The following is a 25,357-nucleotide window of genomic DNA, read 5'->3' on the forward strand; positions in this document are numbered from 1 at the left end:
ATTTCTATTGTCAAAATAGTAATGTTAAGATATGAAAACTTTATATTATTAGAAATATCTAAAAAAAGACATATTAGCAAAAGGAGAAACATAAAAGAACTCCTCTAAATGGAGAACCTAATTTATTTTCATTTTAGTCTAAAGTCGTCATTTTCGAATTAATATTTACACATTATATTTATTTTTTAGTAATAGAAATAATATCCATTTGATTCTAAATATTATTAATATTATTAGTATATTTTAGGACTATTCGGACTCGTATAATAGATCTTTTCCGTAAAACAGATCAAACTTACCTTTCCCTTAATGTATATGGTCCTTCAGGATTTTATTACTTTATCTCACTAAATATTAGTCATTTTGACCTTATTATCTTATTTTGTTGAATTCAAATTTAATAGTTATATTAAATTCAAATTTAAATCTTGTATTATTAATAATAATGGATATCTATAGATGGGTAATTTGTTTGCAGGTATCAAATGAAATGAATATGGATAGTTGTTTGGAGGAGTGATTTGTTAGTGGTAGCACTAGAAATATTGAACTTTTGTTTTCAAATAAAGTTTAACGAAAACACTTTTGTCTATATATAATTTGATTGGCGACAAAATTTTGAAGGGAGTAGAACCTACACGAACATAATAATTATATTATTATTAGAAAGTAAAACTATTTTTATTTTTGTTGAAAAAAATAGTGTAACACAAATTTTTAAAAAAGTATATAATGGTATGAATAATAATTAGTGAAATTTTTATATATTGATAAATATGGATAATAATTGCTGAAAACTTAGACGTATAACACGTTTGTGTATCCGCATCTACGTTATAAAAAAATGTTATCTCAACAAACTAACAATTAGCACGATAAAGAATAGTTATCCAAACTAACATCTAGCATGACAATAAATAGTTATCAAAACTATAAGAATAAAATTACGAAAAAAAGTCTACATAAAAATTAATTATGAAAATTGTTAATTACCTACTCTATTTCTTTTTAGTAAAATGAAACCAAAAGAATAATTGAAAAGAACTATATTATTTTAATATTTTCAAAAAAAAAAATTATGTAAAAAAAAAACTATAGAGAAAAAAAAATGCTGTGTATATACAATGATAAATTACAAATAAAAACATAAATGACATATTAAAAATATAAACAAGCGTAATATAAACACATTTATGACAAACTTAATAAAATAGAGAATATTTTGACAAATGAATTCTTTACAGATAAAAAAACAGAGTTTGTGATTGCTATGAGTGTTTTGGATTACCTTTTTCATTGCAACTTCGTTCTGGTTTATCTGTTAAAACAAAACCGGAGTCAAATCTGAAATGGCAGAGGGTTCTGTTTAAAAACATTGACAGCTAGGTGGCAGTTTGGTTTTTGGTTCTGTTAAACATTCGTTGGATATTGGTTGTTGAGGATATTTGAATGAATAGATTGCGCACTGTGATTAAATTCAACTGCTTCCTTCTTCAGAAACCACTAGCGTGAGTTAACTATTATAGGTGTTGGTTAGTACGTATTCTTGTCTTTTTTCACAATCTAGTATTCGTGTCTTGGAACTTCAACGTACATATCATGTCATAACCTATAAAACCTCTAAAACCTATTCCTGTCTTATTTTAGTGAAATATAATAAGTACCAAGTCAGCGTATTCTGCATTAATGAGGCACGAATTATACTTGCTATATACATTGATCCCTCTAGATATAAAATTCAATAGCTTGATGATCATCTGTACAAAATTGATCTTATTGAAGAACAATTATGATTCAGTGACTATTCTAGATATGAATGTACCGAGTATTCTCAAATAGAGATGTCTGCAGCTTGATGACCCATAACCTGTACAATTTCCGAGACCCTATAAAAATGACAGGGTCTTCTACTTCTCCCCTTTTTTTCGTCACGAGGAGTGGAAAAAAGAATCAACGACCATTCTCATTGTTTAAAGAAACCAAAATTGGTTACGCAACTGTTCACTGCTCACTCAGACTTGAAATAACTATCATTAATTGACAGTTGGTCAAATGCATCAAAGTTTGCCTTGAGGCCAACATACTGGCTACCTAATTGAGCACAACCACCATTTGGCCACCTGCAGCCTCCACCTCCAGAGCCAAATGGGCATAGAGTTTCACATACCCTAACAATCCCATTGTTTCCATCATCATCATCATCTGCTGTAACTAGTACTGAAACAGGTGGGTCCGTTTTGTCATCACGCACATTACTATTTGATTCTTTTCTTGAGGAACAACACAGAATGTCTGGGTTGCTTTCAATGTCAACAGTGCATTCACCACTACCAGAGACATGAACCTTGCACCCCATTGACTGAATTGCACGCTTTATAGCCATATTTTCTTTGCTCACACTCTTTGCCATGTTCATAGCTGAGCTGTTTATCTGCTTCTCACGTCGTAATTCAGCATTCAGTGACTCCATGGAATTTGTAACTTCTTTAACTTTTCTTTCTGCCATTTCTTTAGCCTGTTATTACCATCCGAACAGATCAATAGTTCCACAGAGGGCATTGTAAGGAAATAAATAATTGTTTTGACAACTGACAGGAAAAAAGTAGATGGCAGCTACAATCATGTAGTAATCAATAGTGACTTTCCAAAAAGATTGAAGAAAATTAAATGGGTCATAGCCAAAATCAGAAAATAGAGGAAAATAACTACCTTCTGCGTCTCAGAGCATTTCATAACTATCTTCCTGCATTGCGCTTCAATCTCCCCAGCTTGTGCTTCTTCTGGGCATGCCCAACGAAGGTGGAATTGGGGCCATAACGTAGGCGCCAATGCTGCTGCTGGGGGTAGAAGAGGACCATTATGCTTGAGTGGATCATAGAAGGGATTGTAATGCACATGGGAACCTCCTTCTGATGTCCGTAAATCAGCTAAATAAACCCACAGACATCCACATGCCTCAAAAACATTGCATTTCTGCCTCTCCTTCTCACTAAAAGAATTGTAATCAGAACAAATACAATAACTAGAATCAGGACAACTGCAATTTGTCAGATACTTATTTCAGATTTTCAATACTTTAATCCCCAGGTACATTTATCATTGTTACCTCTATTGAGGTCATGTTAAATGACATTTACGGCCTCTAGATTTAAAATAAACATACAACTACTTTGGTTCTTAACAAAATAAACATACATCCACCTACCTTATAGTTTTAATAAATAAAATGACATTCATCACCCTTATGTTTTTTAATAAAGTGACACTTGCCTTATTTTATTTAAATATAACATTTACTAAAACATAAATAAAAAGTAGAAAAATTACAAATTAAAATTTTAAAATATAAAGATCAAAGGATTTTATAAATTTAAAATTAGAGAGGCGAGTGTTACTTTAGTAAAATATAAGATATGTAAATGTCATTATTTATTAAAAACATAAGGAATGTGAATGTATATTTAAAAACTATAGGGGATATACGTGTCTTTTTATCAAAAACATTAACAAGATAAGTTTCAATTTTAAAATTAGAGGGGAAGCGATTGTCAATTAACACGATTTCAGGAGAGGTAGGTGTAATTTCCTCTTTATCATTTAAAAGAGACACAAAGATGGGGCTTCTTTATTGCCAATCTCAATACAAAGAAGTGAAATATTCCTTTACTAACCATTTCTAATAATGAAAAGCATTTCATGTTTTAAAAGGAAATAATCAAACCAGTATGATGTGCTACTATAGGTTATACTACTGAGTAGGGTAATGGCTTTGAATGAAAATTAAAAGGGTTGGCAGTTACAGAGCTCACAAAGAAAAGGAGGATAGCAGAAACTAAGTATCTCTGAGAATAACGACAGAAAGTGCTGACTAAGTGAAAAAACAGAATATCATATCATGTAAATATAACAAGATGCAGTCTGATATAATGGATAGAGAAAAACTATGATTTGAGATTCTCTCACAAACTTATATTTGTCAAGTAATGATGGTAGCTATAGCAAATTAGCAACAATATACCCAGAGGGATCCGAACCTGCAAGTCAACGCAGCCTATTATGGGTTTCAGACGAGACAGGATTGGAATGAAAATCTTTAGAATTGAGGAAAAAATTAGACTCAACCCACCTTCCACCTAGGTTGAACCATGGTGTCAACCTATCTAAAAAAAGAAAAAAATTAAATCACCTAAAGTCAAAGATATTGTTAAATGAAAATTTTAATTTTTTTAATTCACTATGTATTACGTAAAAACTTGGAATAGATAGATAGATAAAACGAACCTGGAAAACATGAAGTTTACGAGGACTGACTAGTGAGTTGCTATGACATTTTTAATTATGTATTATATGCAATCTTCAATTCTTAATTACGGAGTCTTCATTTTCTTGCAGTATATTTTGTTAAATATATTAAAAGTTTAAATAAAATATAACTTTTTATTTTTAAAATAAGCATTTTAAATTTTAGGTGGATTAACTTGTTTAATCCACCAACTTATGGTAGTCCGCTCTAAACTAATATTTTTGAATCACAGTGAGTTGGGCTATGCCGACACATTTATAAGGTTGGTAAAGGTGAACCAACTCAGTACACTGGATAGCCCATTTTTACAGCTATAAATATTCTATGGGAATACTTTTGTCGCAGTAAAATAACAAAATTTGAGGGATAAGTGAAACATAACTGCTGCAAAAAATGAAGCGTAACTTTTCACAATTGTTAACTATATGTCAGCCTATGAGCAAAAAGCCCATATTGCTACGAAATTATCATTCTTAAATCCTAAACTACGTATTGCTTGTGAAACCTACTCACACTACGTTGTTATCTATCACTGCATTCATAGTGACAAGAGTTAGAAAAAGGGTGTCAATGACCACAACCATTCCATGGAGAAGACAAGTATCAAACAAAGTACCTGTTACATAAGAAGTTTCCAAAACGACAAGAAAGCATGCAGTCTATGAAGTCCACCAGGAAAGCCTATGTCATAGAAAAATAAAATAGAAGTTACTAAAAGAAAAGATATTAGAAAGAAAACTATGCAACGAAACAAATACATATATATTCAAGGGTGCATACCGCCGAGAATTGAAAAGCAAAAGGATACATCCGCAATAATTGTGAAACACAATCAACCCACTGAAACAATAAAAGAGAGTAAGCTCATAATAGAAAAACACTGAAGATAACTGTTAAAACATAGATTCAAATCGAAGTAAAGCACCAATTATAGAAGGCAAAAAGAAAGAACAAAATAGCCATCCAAACTCCAAATCTAAACATGCAACTTTGCACATAATTAAAGCCAAGCTGAAATTGGTAGAAAAATATATTTTATGCCAGTATAACAATAATGGCATTAAATGAATTTGAGTACAAGCTAACTCACAGTGTAATACTATAAGCAAATTAACCAACCATCATTTCAAGTGAATAATACAAAATCATCCTTAAAAATGATTTAAAAATGAAGAGCGTCCTTGTTAGATACAATTTTAAAAGCATGGAAAACCAAAATGAAGTTTAGTAAAGATTGTCCAGCACGTGTCATACAGATACAGGAATAGGTGTAGGACACATGTCCCACAATTTGATTCTTGAAGCAAGGCAAATGTATGTACTTCGTAGCTTACAACAATACGATCATATTTGTAGTGATATGAACCTTGAAAGAATTAGCTTAAGCCATTACAAAAGAAAATGAAGCATTTACTGCAGCCTCTATTTGAATGAGATTTCAAAGAAGGAAAAATCGAGAAAACATAACCCAGTTAATTTTTATAAACTACATAGTTGATTAAATGAAGCCCATAAACAACAGAACCCTTCTTCCCACTGGGTGCAGTGGGCTAATGCCTAAACCATTTAATCCATATCTAAAATAAGAAACCAACCTGCAAAAAAATAGGAGAATAGTTGTTGGAGTTATGGGAGTGAGATGAAGCTGGAGGTTGTGATGAAAATGTTCCTGTTGACTGGTGCATGGGTGATGGTGCAAAATTTCCAGTTGAAGGCTGCCTAGATAACTCAAAAGGCATGTTGCCAGTTCCAGAGACAGATGGCATTCCCACCCGGTCAGAAAATGGATGACCAAAAGCAAGCCAGTCTTTTTCAACAAGTGCCTGCATAAGGAAGAAAAATCTGAAGCAAAATTAAATAGAACATGTAGTTTTGAAAAGCAAAATTCATTTTCCAAAATGTTAAAAAAATGTGATAGTTTGACTACGGAATGTCAAATAGTTAAACTTGCTAATCTTCATATGGTGACATTGAAATAGAAGTATATTCAACAGTTGAGTGATGCCAATCCCTTACCTGAAACCCTGTGAATGTCCGATAGTATGGATCAAGCAACAAATTAGCAAGTGAAACCAACTGGCTTGTTCTATCCCATCCATCACTGCATTAAACAAAAGGGAGTTGAGGGGGTGAAAGGCTGCTAGATACCAAACAAACTTTAATATCATCAGAAGGAATAGATTGATAATTCTCAATCTAGATTCCACAGTTTCAGACTACCACCTGCAATGCACAAGAACAGAAGAGTTTTCAATTGCAACACGAGCAGCAATCCAAGCTGCTCCAGCCAACACATTCTGAACATGCAGTAACCATCCAATGTCCCCAAGGGTTGATACCGAAGCAGACATACTACTTAGATTGCCACCACCCCACGTAGACCCACCTTGTCTCTAAATAAACTCGTAAACAGTGAGAATAAAATTCGGAAAAAATTAGAAACAGACTATGTTAATTGATCCCCAGCAAAATTAACCTAGCCAATCATAAACTGAGGATATCTAATATTAGATTAAATCAGTTTGGAAAAGAAAAATCATCAGACCCAATCAATCATTAATTCACCATGAAAATAGTTTGGTTTAAAATTTCAATCCAATTCAATTGACTCGAATTAAAAGCATTTGGGATTGGATCAATTTTCAATTTCAGTCTTACTTTCATTTTTCTTTGAAGTATTAAAAATTACTAAGATATGTAATTAATATAAAAAAAATTAAAAACATGAAGCATCTAATCTACAAGCATTATAGAGCTAATAGTTGTATAACTTTTCAAATCTACACTATTAAATTCACAACTTGAAAAATGATAATTATGTTTATATACTTTTATAAAATAAACGTAAATATAAGTGATCTCATAAATTTATAAATAAAAATATCAGCGTACTTATAAGATTGGTTTGGATTAGATTGATTTTTTAAATCAAATCCAAACTCCAATACAAAAAATAGTTTTTTTTTTCAGTTTTTTGCACTGATTTTTATGAACAACCATACATAAAACAGTTCAGTAGAAAAGTATGAGAAATGCCACCAGTATGAATTCTTAAATTGTTTAACCATACTGGATGATTTGTAGAGGTATAAGAGAAATACTTTTGTGCATATATCATGATTCACGTTAAACTTTTCATCAACGCAACAATTTTAAAAACAGTTTACTCTAACAGCTCCAAAGCGTGTTATTCTAATAGCCCAATCAATTCATCTAATGCCGCAACAGGTAAAATGTTCAAACATTTACAGACTAACCAAGAAAGAGGACATTCCATCTGATGACGCTCTGCCATGAGTGTCCATGTATTCTCGGAGCCGAACAAAGCTGTCTCTCATCGCATGGATGTTGTCTATCCCCAAGAAGACTACCTGGTAATATAAAACAAGAATTCAGGTACTTTGGAAGTAAAGTCAAATGTATAATTATAAGTGGACAAAGCAAAAAATCACAACTGGTCAGTTCAAGCCTATCAAAACCTCAGATTGAAAATAGTTTGACGATGATTCTGAACCACCTCCCATGGCTCCATTAGCCAATGCATTTTTTCTTGGCCGTGCATCAACAATATATAACTTTCTGAAATATAATTTGGACAGCAGTTTCAAAAAATGCAGAAAATTGGACCAAATCACACCACAACCAGCACACTCCCTCACAAACACAAAGAAGAAACAACTACCTGAAGAAATAATCACATATTCTGTCAGTAGAATAGTTAAATGTCAGTAAAATTACTTATGGAAATGCTTTACTTAAGGCCAAAATATTCAGGTGGTTTTTACCAGGAAGGATAGGGAAGGAAATTGATAGAACTCTTGACAAAGATAGAAGGAAATGCAATTTTTAATTGGCTAATAGGGAATATCTCCCTATGAGAATGACACAAGCTCCAGATATTTCCAGAGGTCTAAGCAACTCTTCCCAAGTTTCTAATTCACGGATGTCCCCTACAGTATCCCATTAAACCCCTTTTATAGCAAGTGTTAAACTGTAGGGAAGAGAAAAACACTAAGATGAAACCGTGTGTTTCTAAGTCAGGGCGGATACCTTCTTTATATGGAGAAAAATAAATCAATGCAATAAATAGAGGGATTTGATATCCTCCAATAGCAAAGATGTGATACGGGAAGAAATAAAAAATATTCCTAATAATACATTTATAATTTAGATATTCTTCATTATACAGGATCAGCTCCTTGTTTATTACCCTGATTAGATAAGATACTCCTTATTTCTATAACTACGGCACTTTCCCTCAAGCTAGATCATATAGGTTGGATGTACCTAGTTTGATGCAAATATAATCAACCATCAGTCATCATAGAGATTAGTGAATGTGTCAATCAATTGTTCATTAAAGTTGACAAATCTAATGGTGATGTCTCCATGCTCCAAATTTTCTCTTATCAAATGACAATCCATATCAATATGTTTGATCCTCTATTGAAAGACAGGATTAGAGGTAATGAATAACACTGCCTAGTTGTCAGATAAGATGCATTTGAGAAGTTTCTCCCAATTTAAGTTCTTTGAGGAGTTTTCAGCCATATGAACTCATGAGTAACTAGTGTATTGCCCTATATTTTGCTTCTGCCACAACATTTTGTTTCTTACTTTTACATGATATTAAATTACCTCCAACAAGAATACAATACCCTAAAGTGGAGCGTCTATAGCCTACTGACCTAGGGGTGCCAAAGCATGTCCCAGCTCGTTGTTGGCCTGCAAAAAACGGCAGAGCAGGCTGGCCAGCCAGAGCAAAGTGGGTCAAAAATCTTGACCTGCCCCTCCAAAGGGAGGGCTAGTGGGCTGGCCCACCAACTTTTCTTTTTAATTTCTATTTAAAAAAAAACAAATATATATATATATATATATATATATATATATATTAAAATCATCTATAATCATGTAAATGTTTTTTAAGTTTTTAATTGGATAAATTAAAATAAACATTACTTTTATATGTTATCCATTATAATAAATAATTAAAATTTAATTTATAGGTGTTAATGACTTAAGTTACAAGATTACTTATTTTAATCTTGATACATACAATTTGTATGCACAACTTCAATGAGAACAGTTAGAATACATATTAAATAGGTATTTAATGTAGGTGGTTAGCAGTTGTAGTACCTATGAATTGTTAGCGTTAATTACCTAGATATTCCTAATGTAATTTTCTTCTAGAGATAATCAATCTCTTAAGCTCTGTTTCTCATATTTTCAGTCTTAAACTAACAATAAATAGATTTGATATCTTTTAGGCTTAATTAGTTGTTTGGCCTCTGTACTCTTTTTTAGTTCAATTTAATCCCAATATTTGTTAAATAGAGTCAATTTGAGCCTTTTCAAATTGACCTTAATGTTATTTAAAAGTGTCACATATCAAAATCAACTTCATCTTATACCTTGGAACCATTATTTTTCTTTTTTTCCTTTTTTGTTTTCCTCCGCCTTCATCCACTAGGTGTAGTTAAAAAAACAAAATTGAGATTTTAACATTTCCCACCCGCTCTGCTGTGCTATAGTGAGAACTTTGTGTTTTGGAATTGCATAAATATGGTTAACCTTTTGAAGCAATAGTGTTTTATTTGAAAATGGTGCAAAATGAATATTCAATAGGAGGTGGAAGGAGGTGATGGGAGGTAGTAGGAGGTAAAGAAAGGTGGAAGGAGAAAAATAAAACGAAGACGAAGAAATAAAACACGGGTTCTCAAGTAGAAAATGAATCAAATTTTGACACACAACACTTCCAAGGACTAAATTGACTCTATTTAACAAATATTGAGACTCAATTTAGTTAAAAAAAACATAGGGACAAAGTAAATCATAGTCCTAAGTATAGGGATACCAAATTACTAATTAAGTTTATCTTTTAATAATGATAGCACAAGTGTTGGGAATATAAGGTTCAAGTATAACAACAATTAAACTTCCCTTGTTGCCCACTTTACATGATCCTCAATATATTATTATAACTTTTTTAAAATCCAAATTAAAATTGCAAATTATTATTAAATATTATATAAATGTATTTATAAATAATGAGTGAGAATTATTTCTATCTACATTTGTTGTCATAGTTTTTTTTAATTGTGGTACTCAAATATCAAATCCTGAAATTGGTTTCATGGAATAAATCATAAAAAATATACATTTTATGTCTGTTTAATGTTTGGAATAATATAAAAAATAAAAATAAGGATAGTTAAATACTAAAAAGAAATTAATGACTACAAGAAAAAATTGTGTCCGTTATATATATATATATATATATATATATATATATATATATATATATATATATATATATATATATATTAGTTGAATTGTCCGAGGCCACTTTAGGAGAATCGGGTAATAAAGTCTTACCCAAAGGACAATACAAATTCATAAAACAGGATTATTAGCTGTACACCAACAATAGTGTTAGCTTCGCAACACTTTTTTGAAGCACTTCTTATCATTTTTAACTGCTAACTGACACTTTATTGATACGTATTTGAAACGTATCCAAATGTATTTGTGTCAGATATATCCTGGACATGGATACGGAAGCCTGATCCATGTATCGGTGCATTTACATAAACTGTAGGAGCTTTGTAAACTCATAGTAAACTTGTAAGAGTTTATTTCATATCATTATTAGTTTATCATATTATATATTTTAAATATCTTTTTCTAATAATATTATTCTTTTATCATTATTCTAATTGATTATATGATATATTATACTTTACATAAAAAAATATTGTTGAACTTAAATGTTGGCCCAACAGTTCAACATATAGTAAGAAAGGAGGCCCAATGGTCCAGCATTGTAAGAGCGGATTAAAAATGAAAGAGATAAAACCCTAATATGTTGTGCCTCCAACCCTAAAACTGAGGTGGAGAAAAGAAATGGGAGTAGTAAGATGGCAAAGTGTGGTGGAGAATCAAAACAAAAACAGAGCGGAGCAGAAAAGACACCAAGAGAGATCTATTGGTGTAATAGGAGATTGCAACATCAACACCCAAAATAGCCAGATTATTGCAAGAGAACCAATGAACCATGAAATCATTCCCTTGGTGCATTTTGCATATATCTTGACCTGGAACAAACAAAGCTAGTGGCAGTTTTGGCTAATTTCTAGTGTCCAACTCAACTCACTAAATTGCCTCTAAACTCGCAATTTCACAGTTTAACCAAGTTTGCTCGAGTTTTCATGAGCCTATTTAAAAACCATTCTAAGAACGAGTTAACAGGTTTAAATGAGTGAGAAATAAAGTCAAGTTTACTAGTTGAATCGTGATTTTGATAATCATGCTTACTGTTATTCGTTATAATGAAGATTCAACAAGGTAAAATGGGGATGTACATTGCCTGCATAACACAATGCAAGAGTATAATATTAATATACATCTTACCTCCTTGAGCCATTATCTAGCTTGCTACAGAGTCCGGCCACAAGTTTTTCATCCATGTTGCTGGAAGAAAAAACATGAAAAAGCTTGTCAGTGTTCTGTTCATTTCATTTATGATAAAAGAACTTATTTAAAGAAAGCATCATCCAGAAAAAAAGAAAGAAAAGAAAAGATCTAAACAGTCGCCTCTCCCCCATAAAACAAATAAATGAAGAAATCACTACACCATATCTAAAGAAATCACATTTCACTCCATTCACAATATAACACACTAAGCGAACACAATACTACATGGACTTGTAATCCATCCATCTACAGAGAACAAATACTCACTGTTTATGCAGTAAAAAAGAAGTAAATCAGATTCTAATATCTATAATTATATAAATATGATTCTTATTTTTATAATTGTAACAGTCCTCCTTAAATTGGAGCATATAAGTCATATTTGCTCAGCTTGCTGCATGTGACTGATCCTTGGTTCTCTAGAGATTTGGTGAATATGTTTGTATATCAGTTAATGACTGGAGTTGACAAATCTAGTGATGTTTGGAAGGGAAATATTGAGAGAGAGAGAAAGAGAGGAATGTGTATTATAGAAATGAACTTAGAAATAAAAGGGGTTATGTGGTTAGTTTTTTTGGGGGAAGAGACTCTCAGAAAGTCTATAAAAATACTTTCCCTTTGGAAGGTGTTAAGGATCAATCTTTTTGGCATTGAAAGTCTTTGACTTCGGTGACAGGGAATACCATGTGTGAAAGGAAGTTCTTCCTTTGTAAACATTGGTTTTTTTAGCTAATAGTGAATAAGTCAGTTTGTGGGTTTATCTTTGCTTCTTTTCTTGTTCTTTCATCACAATTTTTAGGTTCCTAAGAAAAATAAACTACAAACCTTTGAAATATAGCAAAGGTATCACTCATGGCATAATATCATACATATCAGACTGACTTTTGTAGAACAACAGAATCTCAATGCCTTTGTTGAAAGAGAAATAGAAAGAACAAAATTTCAAAACAATTTTATAAATAAAAAGCAAAATTATCAAAACTAAATAGTGGAAAAGTGTATGATTAGAACAGAACAAGGAAGCAGAGAGTAGAGTATGTGTTTTGTTATAAAAATAGTATGTGAATGTTGTTAACAAACAAGTGTGATTGATGGGAAGAACAGAAAGGAGAGGACGACAGAGAATAGAAAAGGAAAAAGAGGGAAATGATGGAAAGTAAAAAATAGACAGAAAAAACATAGCAAGACCCCTATTGACTGAGAACAATTGGAAACTTGCATAAATGTCTGAAAGAGGGCATGAGAGTAGGAATATGGAGCAGAGAGGGCCATGGGCTGACAGTTTAGAGGAATGTTTGTGTGAAAATGGCAGTGAGTTTAACTATTCGAAACATGGGTCATGTAGGTTGTGACATTTTCAAGTTTTTCAATAAAAACACAAAATTATGTTTGCAGCGAATTTGCAAGATAGTGCACCCTTTGAAATTTACAAGATAGTGCACCCAGCGAATTATGTCCACCATGGACGCCACACTGTGCCCACCAAAAGCTGCAACACATGCACTTATCATGGTGTTTACACAAAATTTACAACAGTATTACACCAGAGTGCCATTTGACAATGCACCTAGAACAAAACAATACGTTTCTTTTGCCTTTAAGAGGGCATATTTGATAAACAGAAAGCATTACCTCCTCATGTTCATCATAATACCAACTAAGGGTTGAGAAGATCGTGCAACAACTGCTCCAGTCACTGTGATCAGTAATTCCATAGAGTTAGAAGACCATCCTCAAATTATAATAACGAATGGCAAAAGTACAGAAAAGAAAAGAATGGAAAATAAGAAACATAGAACTGTGTCAACTATTTAATGAAACCTAGATTCTGCACATACATGGATGGCACCATGAAACTACAGGCAGTCGACATCTTGCACGGAAGCTGGATGCCTGGAGCACTTCTTCATCACTAGCATTGAGACAATTCGTGGTAAACATATAGTGGTTCAGTGGTCTCAAGCTTGTCAATATAGAGAAAAATCACAACTAGTGCAAAAGTAGAAAGTTTGCCCTCAATAATTACCTAATGATCTTTGGAACAACCAAAGCAAATGGATAACTCTGGCACATTGTATAACTGGAATTCACGCTACTTATTCTCCATAGTTCATTTGACCAGGTGAACGACCCATTTTCAATTATATCGATTGATGCATGATAAGAACCTAGGCAAAGAAGCCGACAATATTCATCTAGTAAACGGACCAGTGGAGTAGTGTTCTTAAACCTAGAAGGTCCTGATGCAAAAGCATAAAGATCCCATAATCTTGTTGGCTTTGTACACCTCAGTAGCGCATCAAACACCAAACGTCTCTGTAAAATTTTCATAATTAACATTAGATCCCAAACATGTTATAAGAAAATAAAAAGCATCCACTGACATCCTCACAGGCCTACAACACTCTTAAAGTGAAGTGTACCAACTACTTCAGATATTTTCTGTCATAAAATACAATAAAATTATTAATAGAGTACCAATAATTCAAACTAGCACATGACATAATTAAATTTCCGTATTTTCTCTTATATTTTTTGTTTTTTTCCTGCCAATGAAAGTTGGCTCAATTGGGACAGTCATGATTTAAGCTGAACAAATGTATAGGACTTGGATCTGATTCTTGCTGATGATCCACTATCAGTAGGTATCCCCTAATTGTTGTGCACTTTACCTAGGTTGTGAAACAACTCATGCACCGCCACAACTTTTGTATTAAAAAAAACTCGATGAGAGGTTAATAGAAACCTGAATATAGTCAGTAAGAAGATAAACTTGCTCTATATTTGTCAAAACCATGCTGCTCATTATTTATTTTAGGAAGTTTTTATTTGATAATGTCTATATTTTTAATCTTTATTACAGGTGTATCTTGCTATTAAAACTAGGATTATGTATTTAAAAAACAATCCCATAATTACAAGGATTTGTTTCCTAAGAATAAAGCCCCTATATTTCCTAAAATAAATAGCAGGCTCATATATCTATAGGTCCAATGACTTCATTATTGTAACATAGAAAAAATATATTATTATTTCTAAATTCTGAGAACATTTAAACTAGGCTCTAGGGCATGTTAACCCTCTCCACGTACGTAAACCAAAAACTAACCTTAAATGTTGAGGCCCCTAAAATTTATAAGGTCAAAAGCATATCAATGAAAAAATCAATTAATTCATTAGTAGAAGCATATATCTTGAAGAGAACTTGCTAAAGAAAATTAAACCATCTATCCTGTCTATGGATCATCTACAAAGACCTACTGAAAAGAAAACAGAGGTTTATATTTCATTCTACCCATGTTCGCTGAAATTACGTGTGTCTCAGAGTCGTTTATGATGATCACATAGGATCCATGTGAAGAACTTTTCTGTGTTTGGTTGCAGTTCCTGATGAAGGAATGAAGGGAAAAAGGAAAACTAAATTGATACATTATAAGTATTCACAACAGCCATTTGAAAGAGATGTCAATGAAATTTTTACCATTTATAAAGATTAACTTCAAAAGTGTAAATAAAATCACGCTAAGAGTGAAATGTGCACCATTTTACAAGGTCACACAAACTGTCAAGGTAGAATTACCTGTTTTGTACGTGGTCTGAAACTGAAGACTAAAATTCTCATATCTTTTCCTGCAGAAGCAAATCAAGAATATTATTATTCTTCCATAAAAAATAAAGTTAAAATAGAAAAAAGAAAAAAAAAGCTATTCAAGAATATTATTATTCTTCCATAAAAAATAAAGTTAAAATAAAAAAAAGAAAAAAAAAGCTATTTAGATTTAAAATTCTACAAATGTGGAGTATAAAGAATCCCCTCCCTAATAAAAAAAGGAAAAAAGTAAAGCAAAAAATATTATTGCAGAAAGCTGCTCAATTTATATATATCATAAAGTAAATCCTTAAGCCATGCACTTTACACAAACAGAAGCAGCACACAATGTACACTAGTATTAATTAAAAAATAAATACACAAACAGAAAGAACTAACTAGCTAGCCATTAAGGCATCAAAATTTAATGTTATACCCAGTTTTAGCCCAAACTCAAAACAACATTGTTCCAAATAAAAGTTGTCATCACAGATTACATTAGAACATTTCAAACCATAATACATGTAATGCATATACCAAAAGAGCAAGCAATTTATGGTGCTCGTAAATTTGCAACATATCAATAGTTCTCAGAAGTATAAAACCGATTTTGTGTGCCTTCCCTAACGACTAAAATTTCTAGGAAAATTGGTGCTTGACATGGTATCAAAGCATATATGATTAAGTGGGGAACGATTGCAATCTTTGTCAACCTCATTCTACTAAAATATGTTGAATTTAAGCAAAAAGTAGAACAAGCATGTATACTGTCCATGCTTTAAGGCTGAAGGAATCTTGAGTAACAGGGTATGATAGAGGTCTATAACCAAGATTGTAAATGTGTTTTAGGCTACTTTAACACATTGTTTCATTTGAGCCTATTGTTGAATGTAAAGAGACAACCGTGAAGGGAACTTAGGTTTCCAATCAATTGCAAGATTAATCTTCTATTTAATAGTTAATAGTTTATGTACAAATCTTGTACAGTTATTTCATTAATTACATATTTAAAAGAAAATATTGACTTAGAGGAGCTTTTGCATACCAATCACCTGGAGCAGTCTCTGAGCTGGTGTCTTGTCTACAGAACGATTATTTGACTGAACCTTTACAACCTAGATTTATAAGAGAGCGGTGTATGATATTCCAGATAATTGCAACAAAAGAAGGTACCAGAATCAAGCCACAAAAAATACACTCATATGTTCATAAGTCATAACACCAGATAAATATAATTATTTTCACAACATTAATAGAATGTGAAAGAGTACAGATAATAATTCCTGTTGCTGAGCTCATATGAGCATATCACCTAATGACGCAAATCCATCTCATTGAAAAGTCAATCAAATAAAAAAATCCAGAATCATTCAAAAAAATTGTTTTTATAGAACTAACCATTTAAAATATCAAAGTTCTATTTCCCATTCATGAATCAGTCTAAGTATACTTTGGGTATTTGTGGTAAATACAACAATTAGTAATGAATTCAAGACTTCATATATATTCTACGACCAATTGCTAAATTATAATGTAAAATACTATGAAAGTGTGTCCACACGTGAACATTTGTGCATTGAAAGGGGAAGCAAAGAATAAAACAAAAATAAGTGAAGAAATACATGGGATTAAAATGGAGGCTGAAAAAATGCATGCAAAAGGGTTATGCAAGGTCACTCCAAATTACTATTCAAATTTCATTTCCCATAGGTCTGATTGTAGTCAACATATATGTGAAGCAAGCAAAGAGAAAGTTTGGATCAGTCTAATGCAGCATAACTAAAGTAGATAACAATATACACACAAAAGAAAATACTTTGCAGAAAATATTGCATGAACTTACTATCTTGTTAAACTTCTCAATGGTTGCTAGTGGAATCGTTCCAAGGGAAATAACTTTTCTAGTTCCCTCACTCTAGAAAATACAAGGAAATCAAAGAATAAAGTCAATACAGGTTATTTACAAATAACTAGGCAGGTAACAAAAAAGGCACACCAATCCGCAACAGAACTCAGGAGCTTAATAAGCCTGATATTGGATGAAGGTGAGGCAACTAATTGCCACCAACTGTATCCAATAAAAGAAACAGAATTTGGCACCAGAAAATAATGTTTCATAAACTAATTATATAATTCACATTCCATACTTTAGATTCTGCAAGTGCTATACATAAGTGACTTACAAAAGAAGATAAATAACTAAGCAGTCAGATTTTAAATGACTAATCAAGGGTCATCAACCAGCACACAATAAAAAATAAACTCTTCCTCTTTCAGTCAGTGACTTTATTTTTTTCTCTCCTCTCTCCATTAAATGCAACACTCCAAACCAGTTTCTTTTAGGTAGAGCAGTTTTTTAGTGGCAGTTTTCAGTCTTCTTTTTCTAATCATTTTACATATTTTCATACAATTGATATTGTATTTTATAGTTCTTCTGTGGAAAAAGTATTTTTGGTCCCTGTACTTTTGGTCAAATTTAATTGGGTACAAAATCATATTTGACAAAAAGTTCAGGGACTCGCCATATTTTTTCCTTTTTAAAGTGAGTTAGCAGGCACTGACCTTGTCAGAACAAATCCAAGCCTAACACCAGTAAAAATTGAAGTTGGTGTACCTAAGATTGGAATCGACCATGGCTAGAAAGGTAATCACGACTTATGCCTAGGCTCACACACATGCATTAGCTACAGTTTCAAGCTTGATGGTCAGGCAGGTGCTATGAACAGTACCAACAGCATAGATATTTCAGGCTTGAAAGATTTGGAAAAGGAAGAATTGAACAACAAAAAACCATGGTAAGGAGAATGTTTAATGACAACAAAACAACAGGTTCAGTGACGTGGAAATTAAAATGCCACTTTTCCTAATATATCTAAAGATTTAATCATTAGCTATAGTTTCAGGCTTGATGGTCGGGTCGGGTGCTATGAACAGTACCAACAACATACATATTTGAATGTCAAAAGATTGGGAAGAAAGAAGAAAAAATCAACAAAAAACTATGGTAAGGTGAATTTTTTATGACAGCAAAGCAATAGGTTTGGGTAACATGGAAATTAAAATGCAACTTTTTTCTGAAGAGTTAATACTGTCTCCAAAACTTCCTCTTTATCAAGTGGTCAGGCCGAATAAAAATTCAACAATTCTTCAGCCAGCAGCATACCATGATCTTGTCAACCAAAATTCTTAATTATCACACGAATATATTAATATTATCTTTCCTATGAGTATTAATTGCATTTCTAGGTCGCAGGCATTCCCAAATCATAAATTCAAGACTTCTATGGCATCATACTACCTCGTAAAGAATTATCCAGGAGTTATGTAGAAAGTACTACAAAACTGAACTTACCAGAAAAATAAGACGGAAATTTGTTACCATCAATGTGCCAGCATCATCTGTATTAACAAGAACAACACCATGTCCCTGAAAATAAACCCCAACACCAACTTAGTTTCATTCAATATATTCAATCATGATAAGTGTGAATTTAAAATATTAAAGCCTTGTATTAAAAGTTAGCAAAAGGTTCACACCAAAGACAAATTTCTAAGAACATTTGCTTTCCAGGTATATTATCATCCTGTTTCATTGCTGAAGGTCCACATTGAAGAGAAATCAGTTGCTTTCTTCCGTATACTTTGTTCTAGTACATGCAAGTCAGGATTTCTAAAACCAATTCCAGATCATATTTTAATTATCAGTACACAAATGCTTAGATTCTCTATCCCTCTTTTTCCTTTCCAAGTCTTGCACCATTTTCTATGCATCACATATTTTCAAAAATCCTTTGTAATTCTAGTTAATATGTCAAGCATTACTTTTGCATCTCAAGCTCAACATGATTTCAAAGAAAAAACAATTGCCTGTAAATTAAACCAAGAGAGATGAACTCAAAATAAAGGCAAGGGAAATTAACAGGAAAATGCATATACTGAACTAAATATTTAACTTTTATTATATCACTGCAAAAATCATAATTAAGACAGACATCTATCATCGCTCCGCTGCCAGACTAGAATACATGGCTAGTCAATCTTCCATCTATTGACAAAAAGGAAGTGGTTTCCATAAGCTGATTTTTCCTATTTAAGTAATAGTGAAATAACCATCCAATTTGTTTCAAAATATGTTCCACTTCAGCAAATCAATAGAGTGTTCATTTTCCTTTAAATAAGGGTATTTTAGTCAAAGTTTTCAGTGTAGTGCATTTTATTTTTACGTATAAGTGTGATCTGCAATTTATTATTACATAGAAGTGTGATTTGCATTAAATTTTGGTAATGGAGCGAGTATATAAGAAACCTAACAGTTGAGAAAAAATATTAGCTCTTTAGCAACCCAATTGCACTAAAGAGGGCAGTATCAAATAAAGTAATGTATAAGAGGCATTGGTTAGTCAACATCTTATTTTCCCAATAACTGGAGACCATTTATCAGATGTTTATGTATATTAGTTCATTTTTACATAAAAAAATTCAACCCACTAGTCCATTGCTTAACATGTCATATCTAGGTCAAATATCTTCAACTCTATATGTTTGTTTTCGGAAGCAATGTCATCTACCAAATTGAGCTTGCAGTAAGATAATGTGAAGAGAGGAACAGAACGCTGACCCACACTTTGCACACAGAGTCCTATCCACCAGTCCCCACTCCCCCGAGAACTATCCTACATCCTGTTTGGCTCCATAATTACTTCAAATATTGAGAAGAAAAGGCCGAGTTGCTCACGTTGGTGCTCAGCTGTATATTATATGTTTGTGTGTATTATATGTGCAAGTATGTGTCGAAAAAGCAGCAATGAGTAAATAGACAAAAAAGAAGGCTACAATTTGGAATAGGAGAGGAACCTTGGAATCATTTGCTCAATTAATTAGATGGGGAAATTTTGGAAAGATATTGAGATGTATAAGGAGCCATTACTAAAAATATGATCAAAAGCACCTAAATCAATTAGTCATGGAGCTTGGCTATTGGATTTAAGTCCAAGATATTCCTGATACTCATCTTCAGAAAGCTTATGCTCAATTTTTTGACTTGGATACACTGGTTGTTTTCACAGGAAAACCACGCAAGGATTAACATGTTTCTTGCCCCCATCTTCTTACAATAAGAAGACTGACTGAGGTAAACCATTTTTAACTCCACATGCAATTTTTCATTCTTTTTTAAGAGTAGAGACATGGACAAGACATGTAATTAAATTTCCATTGAAGGGATCTCATGACCAGACACAGAGAAGTCTGGATTCATAGCCCATAGAATAACAGACACAGAGAAGTCTGGATTCATAGCCCATAGAATAAAATTAACATTCAACTGATTGTGCTTTTACTTCATTCCTTCCAATGAATAGCTTCAAGAAACATCTTCAACTACTGCATCATATAAACGTTAAACAGTAATGGCCAAAATACTCGTGACCATCTTTTTAAAAGAACAAGGCTTAAAGTTCTAATATAACCCACAATATTGGGTTCTATAGACTGCCACAACACAGCACATACTTGAAAATCAAGTTTCAACCACTAAATTTTATTTTCTGATAATAAAAGTTGTAGCAGAAGCTAAGGAAGCTTCACTGAAGAAAAGGTTGAGTATAACTAATGAAGACCGTGAAAAAAGTAAGGAGGTTGAAGAAAGACAAAGTATAGTTTCTTTTGGAGGAAAAGAAAGTGTTGGTAGTAGTAAGGGGGGAGTTAAAGTAACTATAAAATGAAATGATCAAAAAAGACAATAAAGAAGAAGTTGATGCTCAAGTTGCTGAAATTTTTTACACAAGTGTCATTCCATTCAATGTAATTCAAATTCCAGCTTTTGAAAAAATGAGAGATGATTGGGAAATATGGAGTTGACTATAAGACCCCATCTCTTATCATGATGTTAGAAAGAAGCTCTAGAAGCAGCCATGAACAACATGGACTTAATCCTTCAAGAATATAGGGATGACCGGAAGAGAATAGGTTGTACAATTACATCTAAACGATGGACAGATAAAAAAGGCTTTCTATTTGTAACTTCTTGGTGAATAATAGTCTTAAAGGGACTATTTTTCTTTATTCAATGAACACTTCAGACACCTCAAAAATGGCTGAAAAATATTTAAGATGCAGAATGGCGTTGTGGAATATGTTAAAGAAGAAAATGTAGTGCAAGTGGTTACTGATAATGCTGCAAATTACAAGACAGTTGGAGAATTTTAATGCACAAGAGGGAAAATTCGTATTTGACCCCATTTGTTGCCCGTTGCATGAAGGTCCATCAAATTACTTTCAAGAGAAGAAATATCATCACCTACTCTGTGATGGATTAATGTTAATTACCATGTCAAAGAAGTTCAAAAAGAAAGAGAATTGATAAGGCCGGGTATGACTAAATTTTTCACGACTTATTTGACTATAGTTTGTCTTTATGAATTAAAAGCATCATTATTGACCATGTTTAGCTCTAAAGAGTTTAAATAAGCAAGTTCAGAACTTCTATGTGGTATTAGATAATTAGTTTTGGAAGAATGTCTCCACATGCCTCAATCTTATGGTGGTACTAAGATTAGTAGAGTTAGATATAAAACCTGCAACGGGTTTCATGTATGAGGAGGATGAACTGAACAAAAGAGAAGATTAAGTGTAATTTTAATAATATTAAGAAAAGGTAAAAATTCTAAACCTCTCTTTCAAAATTTAATTGTGAAATTATTTCTAATATAGCGTAATTGGTATTGAATGTAGCCATGAAGGTGTTTAAAAAATAATTAATGCAAGATTAGATAATCAGCTTCATTGCTCTTTGCATGCAGCAGCCTATTATATGGTAGCAAGTGATATCACCATTTCACGCATCATTATTAATCTCCCTCTCACCTACTACTCCATTGTCAGCCAACACACTCAGTCATCATAGGTCCACCTTGATGAGTGATGACATGAAACCCTCCTCCCACAGGCCTCCAATACACATAGTTCAATGTTCTTTGTATCCTGAAACATAAGCTGAAAATTTGGCAATTAAGCAGTGTGGCCTGACACAGGACAGATTTAGTTAAATCAGCCTTTAAATGCTAGGTGCAAAATTCCCTAGAAGACAAGAGGGACACCCCAAAAGAGCTGAGGGAAAAGGGATCAGCATCACTAGAAAAGGAAGAAACCTAAGAGTGAGAGACATGCTTGAAACCCTAACCCTGTAAGGAAGTTTCGACATCCTAGTCATTTACCCCACATCCCTGGTACCCTATCATCTAGAGAGCAATGAGGGTCAAAAGGGGTAGATCCTTGCCACTTCCATGGATACAAGCGGTGTTGGTACTGGTGCTAAATTGAGTGCTCTTAATAAGGCCTGGCTCTGAGTACATGCCCACTTGGATGATTTATTGCTTCCCTTTATTTTTCCTTGCAATATGTGTTACATCTGTTCTCTAATAACACGTGATCACAAATCAAAGAGTAATAAGCCAAGATTCATTGTGTATTATTATTACACATTTCCAGAGCAATCTCAACCAAATATCTATGAACAAGTTTCCATGTAAACACGAAATTACAATGCACATTTTCCAATCAAAACAGAAACCAGATGTATCACACAACATAACAATCAATATCTGCACCATCATATTTTGAGTGCATGACAGTAATGATTCAGAGCCAATCAGTTGCAGGAAAGAATTTTCATATAGATATTAAATTGGAAGATTGTTTGCAGGTCACAAGCATCAAACTCAGCATGCAGTGATTCCACAATGTATTGCACATTCACACGGAGGTGATAAAAACAACAAGACTACAAACCCTGATAAAATTTTCAAGAAATTCTGAAAGCTATTTCGTTGGTATTCATACAGAGGTAACCAAGACAACAGAGCCACTAAGCCCAATAAAATTTTCAAGAAATTCAAGAACCTATCTAGTTGGGTAAGGAACGTGATGAGTTCGATACAACTTAAGTTTCTCAAACGAATCTTTGATGAGCTAGTACTAAACCCTACATGTACTTCTGGAAAATAACCAATCATCCTTACCATTCTCAGTCCTATCTTCATTCCCCACATTCCACACACTTTCGCAGACTCAACACACGATCAAAACCAGGCTAATTCGTTCCAAAACAAAACTTTTAAACAACAAAACCACAACCTCTCCACAAATAACACTAGAAACAACCAAGATTACCAATACAAAAAAGACAAACGGTGAATTCTCAAAAATCTTGGAAACAAATGAAACAACAGAGAGAGAGTTTAAGAAATTATTGCGTACTTCGGCGACAACTTGCTCCGCCTCGATCAAGAAATCGAAACTCGCATTCGAGACGAAGGGCGTAATTGGCTGCATATAAATTACGTAGAGAGGTGAATAACAGTTTGAATCGAGAAATGAACAAGGTTAAATGAAAGAAAAGAAAAAGAAAAAAAAGGAACCTCAATTTTGGTCCATTCGAGGGCGTCCCAGCTTCCGGTTACTTCCATCTTGGAGAAGTCGGAGACGTCCCGTAGAGAGGTTGTTCGAGTGGCACGGTGCTTCGGCACATCCATGCCAGAAATGGCGGAGGAGGTTAGACTCCGGCGAGTGATGTAAGAGGAAAAGAGAGAGAAAGAGAAAGGGTTGCGTCAAATCGAAGAGTACCAAACGTTCAAGCGGGTTATGGTGTTGTGTAGTATGGTGAGTTTCGTGCTCCCGCGTCACATTATTAAGTTGCGTTGTGCCAAACAAAACGTGTTGGTGTTTGTTAGTAGTGATGCTTCTACCGCCCCAGTGTTCCAAGCCAAGCTATCGTTATCTTTCTCTTTATAAACATCCTTTAATATTTCCATCTCCACTATTATTCATACAACCCTGTTTTTCTAAATTTTTATCAAATAATTCTCTTTAATTTTTTTCTTTTCTTTTCTATGCATTTTTTACGACTTTTCAAAATAATTAAAAATCTAATTATATGTTGGGTTTATTCAGAACAGTTTCTCTTCAAATCAATTACTTTTAACAAAAATATATTACCTGAATCAACTTCTACTTTTAAAAAAGTAATTACTCTTTCTTTATATAAAAAATAATAATCTATTTTCATTTTAAACAAAATTATTCGTTTTCTAACTGTCCGCGATTTTTTTAAAACGAATCTGTAAATTAATTTAAGATAATTATTTGTGCTTGAAACTAGTTTATGCATATTTTTAAAATAAATAAATAATTTACTTTTGATGGACTCAAATAAAAACTTTAGTGCATTAGATAATGGTACCATACTTTAGTACGTAAATTACATAAATATTTTTATCCTCTTATTAGTTTCTATAGTATCTAAATTCTTAAAATTTAGATTCTCATTCCAAATTTCATTCGTTTTCTTTCCTTTTGTCGGAAAAAAAATATTCGACAATTAATAGAAATTTAACGTATGAATAAGGCAACATTGCTTTCAATGTATTGGCAATGAATGACGTGTAAGATGGTTGAATGAAAATAAGACTTAATAATGTTTTATTTCTATTTTTTTTATAAATATCTTATACATTTTCCTCGATATCAATCCATATAATCAATGTCATGACACGCATTTGATATACTCTCATTAATTGTAGAATAAAGTTTATGATGAGAGATTTAGTCTTAAATGTTGAAAAAAATAAAAATTAAGTGCTAATATAAAATGTCATCGTCATTATAATAAAATAAAACGTTACTTAAAAGTATAGAAAACGTATAATATTTTTTATTAGATCAGTGCTGAAATAATATAATCTGTTTTGTATTATGTTGTCCTTTCAAAAGGGGAATATGAAGTATTTAAACCAAGTCATGCACTATCAACGGATGATGTACGTTTAGAAATACATTACTCACGGCATAAATCTCCCTTTGGTGTTCTAAGTTTCAACAAAGTCCTTGAGTGATTAAATATATGATTTATACATTCTTATCTTAGAAATGCTACGTGGTTATCAATTTTTGGTTGTAAAGTACAGTAAGAGAAAAAATAACTTTGCCGTTGT

The 25,357-nt window shown here is 32.6% G+C and overlaps 1 protein-coding gene across 3 annotated transcripts; it reads right to left on the minus strand.

Annotated features, from left to right (window-relative positions):
* Positions 1-1,716: 1,716 nt before the first annotated feature.
* Positions 1,717-24,129, minus strand: LOC108326121 (phosphatidylinositol-3-phosphatase myotubularin-1). 3 transcript variants are annotated; one of them, XM_052874195.1, is made up of 20 exons: positions 23,786-23,845; positions 23,625-23,693; positions 22,233-22,361; positions 18,721-18,795; positions 17,212-17,283; positions 16,414-16,483; positions 15,360-15,409; positions 13,806-14,095; positions 13,618-13,691; positions 13,412-13,475; positions 11,717-11,776; positions 7,783-7,882; positions 7,561-7,674; positions 6,527-6,696; positions 6,320-6,404; positions 5,899-6,126; positions 5,084-5,143; positions 4,920-4,984; positions 2,710-2,989; positions 1,717-2,515 (listed from the first exon to the last, which is right to left on the minus strand). In XM_052874195.1, the coding sequence occupies exons 4-20, from the start codon at positions 18,748-18,750 to the stop codon at positions 2,009-2,011; spliced, it is 2,319 nt and encodes a 772-aa protein (XP_052730155.1). In that variant the 5' UTR covers positions 18,751-18,795; positions 22,233-22,361; positions 23,625-23,693; positions 23,786-23,845; the 3' UTR covers positions 1,717-2,008. The 3 variants fall into 3 exon arrangements, with proteins under 3 accessions (XP_052730155.1, XP_017414890.1, XP_052730156.1); XM_017559401.2 differs by lacking the exon at positions 22,233-22,361 and having other exon boundaries at positions 23,786-24,129; XM_052874196.1 differs by lacking the exons at positions 17,212-17,283; positions 18,721-18,795; positions 22,233-22,361; positions 23,625-23,693; positions 23,786-23,845 and having other exon boundaries at positions 16,421-16,483.
* Between the last annotated feature and the right edge of the window lie 1,228 nt (positions 24,130-25,357).

Source organism: Vigna angularis, chromosome 3 (genome assembly GCF_016808095.1).
Source record: "Vigna angularis cultivar LongXiaoDou No.4 chromosome 3, ASM1680809v1, whole genome shotgun sequence".
NCBI lineage: Eukaryota > Viridiplantae > Streptophyta > Magnoliopsida > Fabales > Fabaceae > Vigna > Vigna angularis.

Coding starts and splice junctions, on each gene's coding strand:
- LOC108326121 (XM_017559401.2), bottom strand. CDS start 23,899: ATGGATGTGCCGAAGCACCGTGCCACTCGAACAACCTCTCTACGGGAC. Junction 17,284..18,720: donor ATTTCCGTCTTATTTTTCTG/GTAAGTTCAGTT, acceptor TGTATTTTCTAG/AGTGAGGGAACTAGAAAAGT. Junction 14,096..15,359: donor TCAGACCACGTACAAAACAG/GTAATTCTACCT, acceptor AAAATTTTACAG/AGACGTTTGGTGTTTGATGC.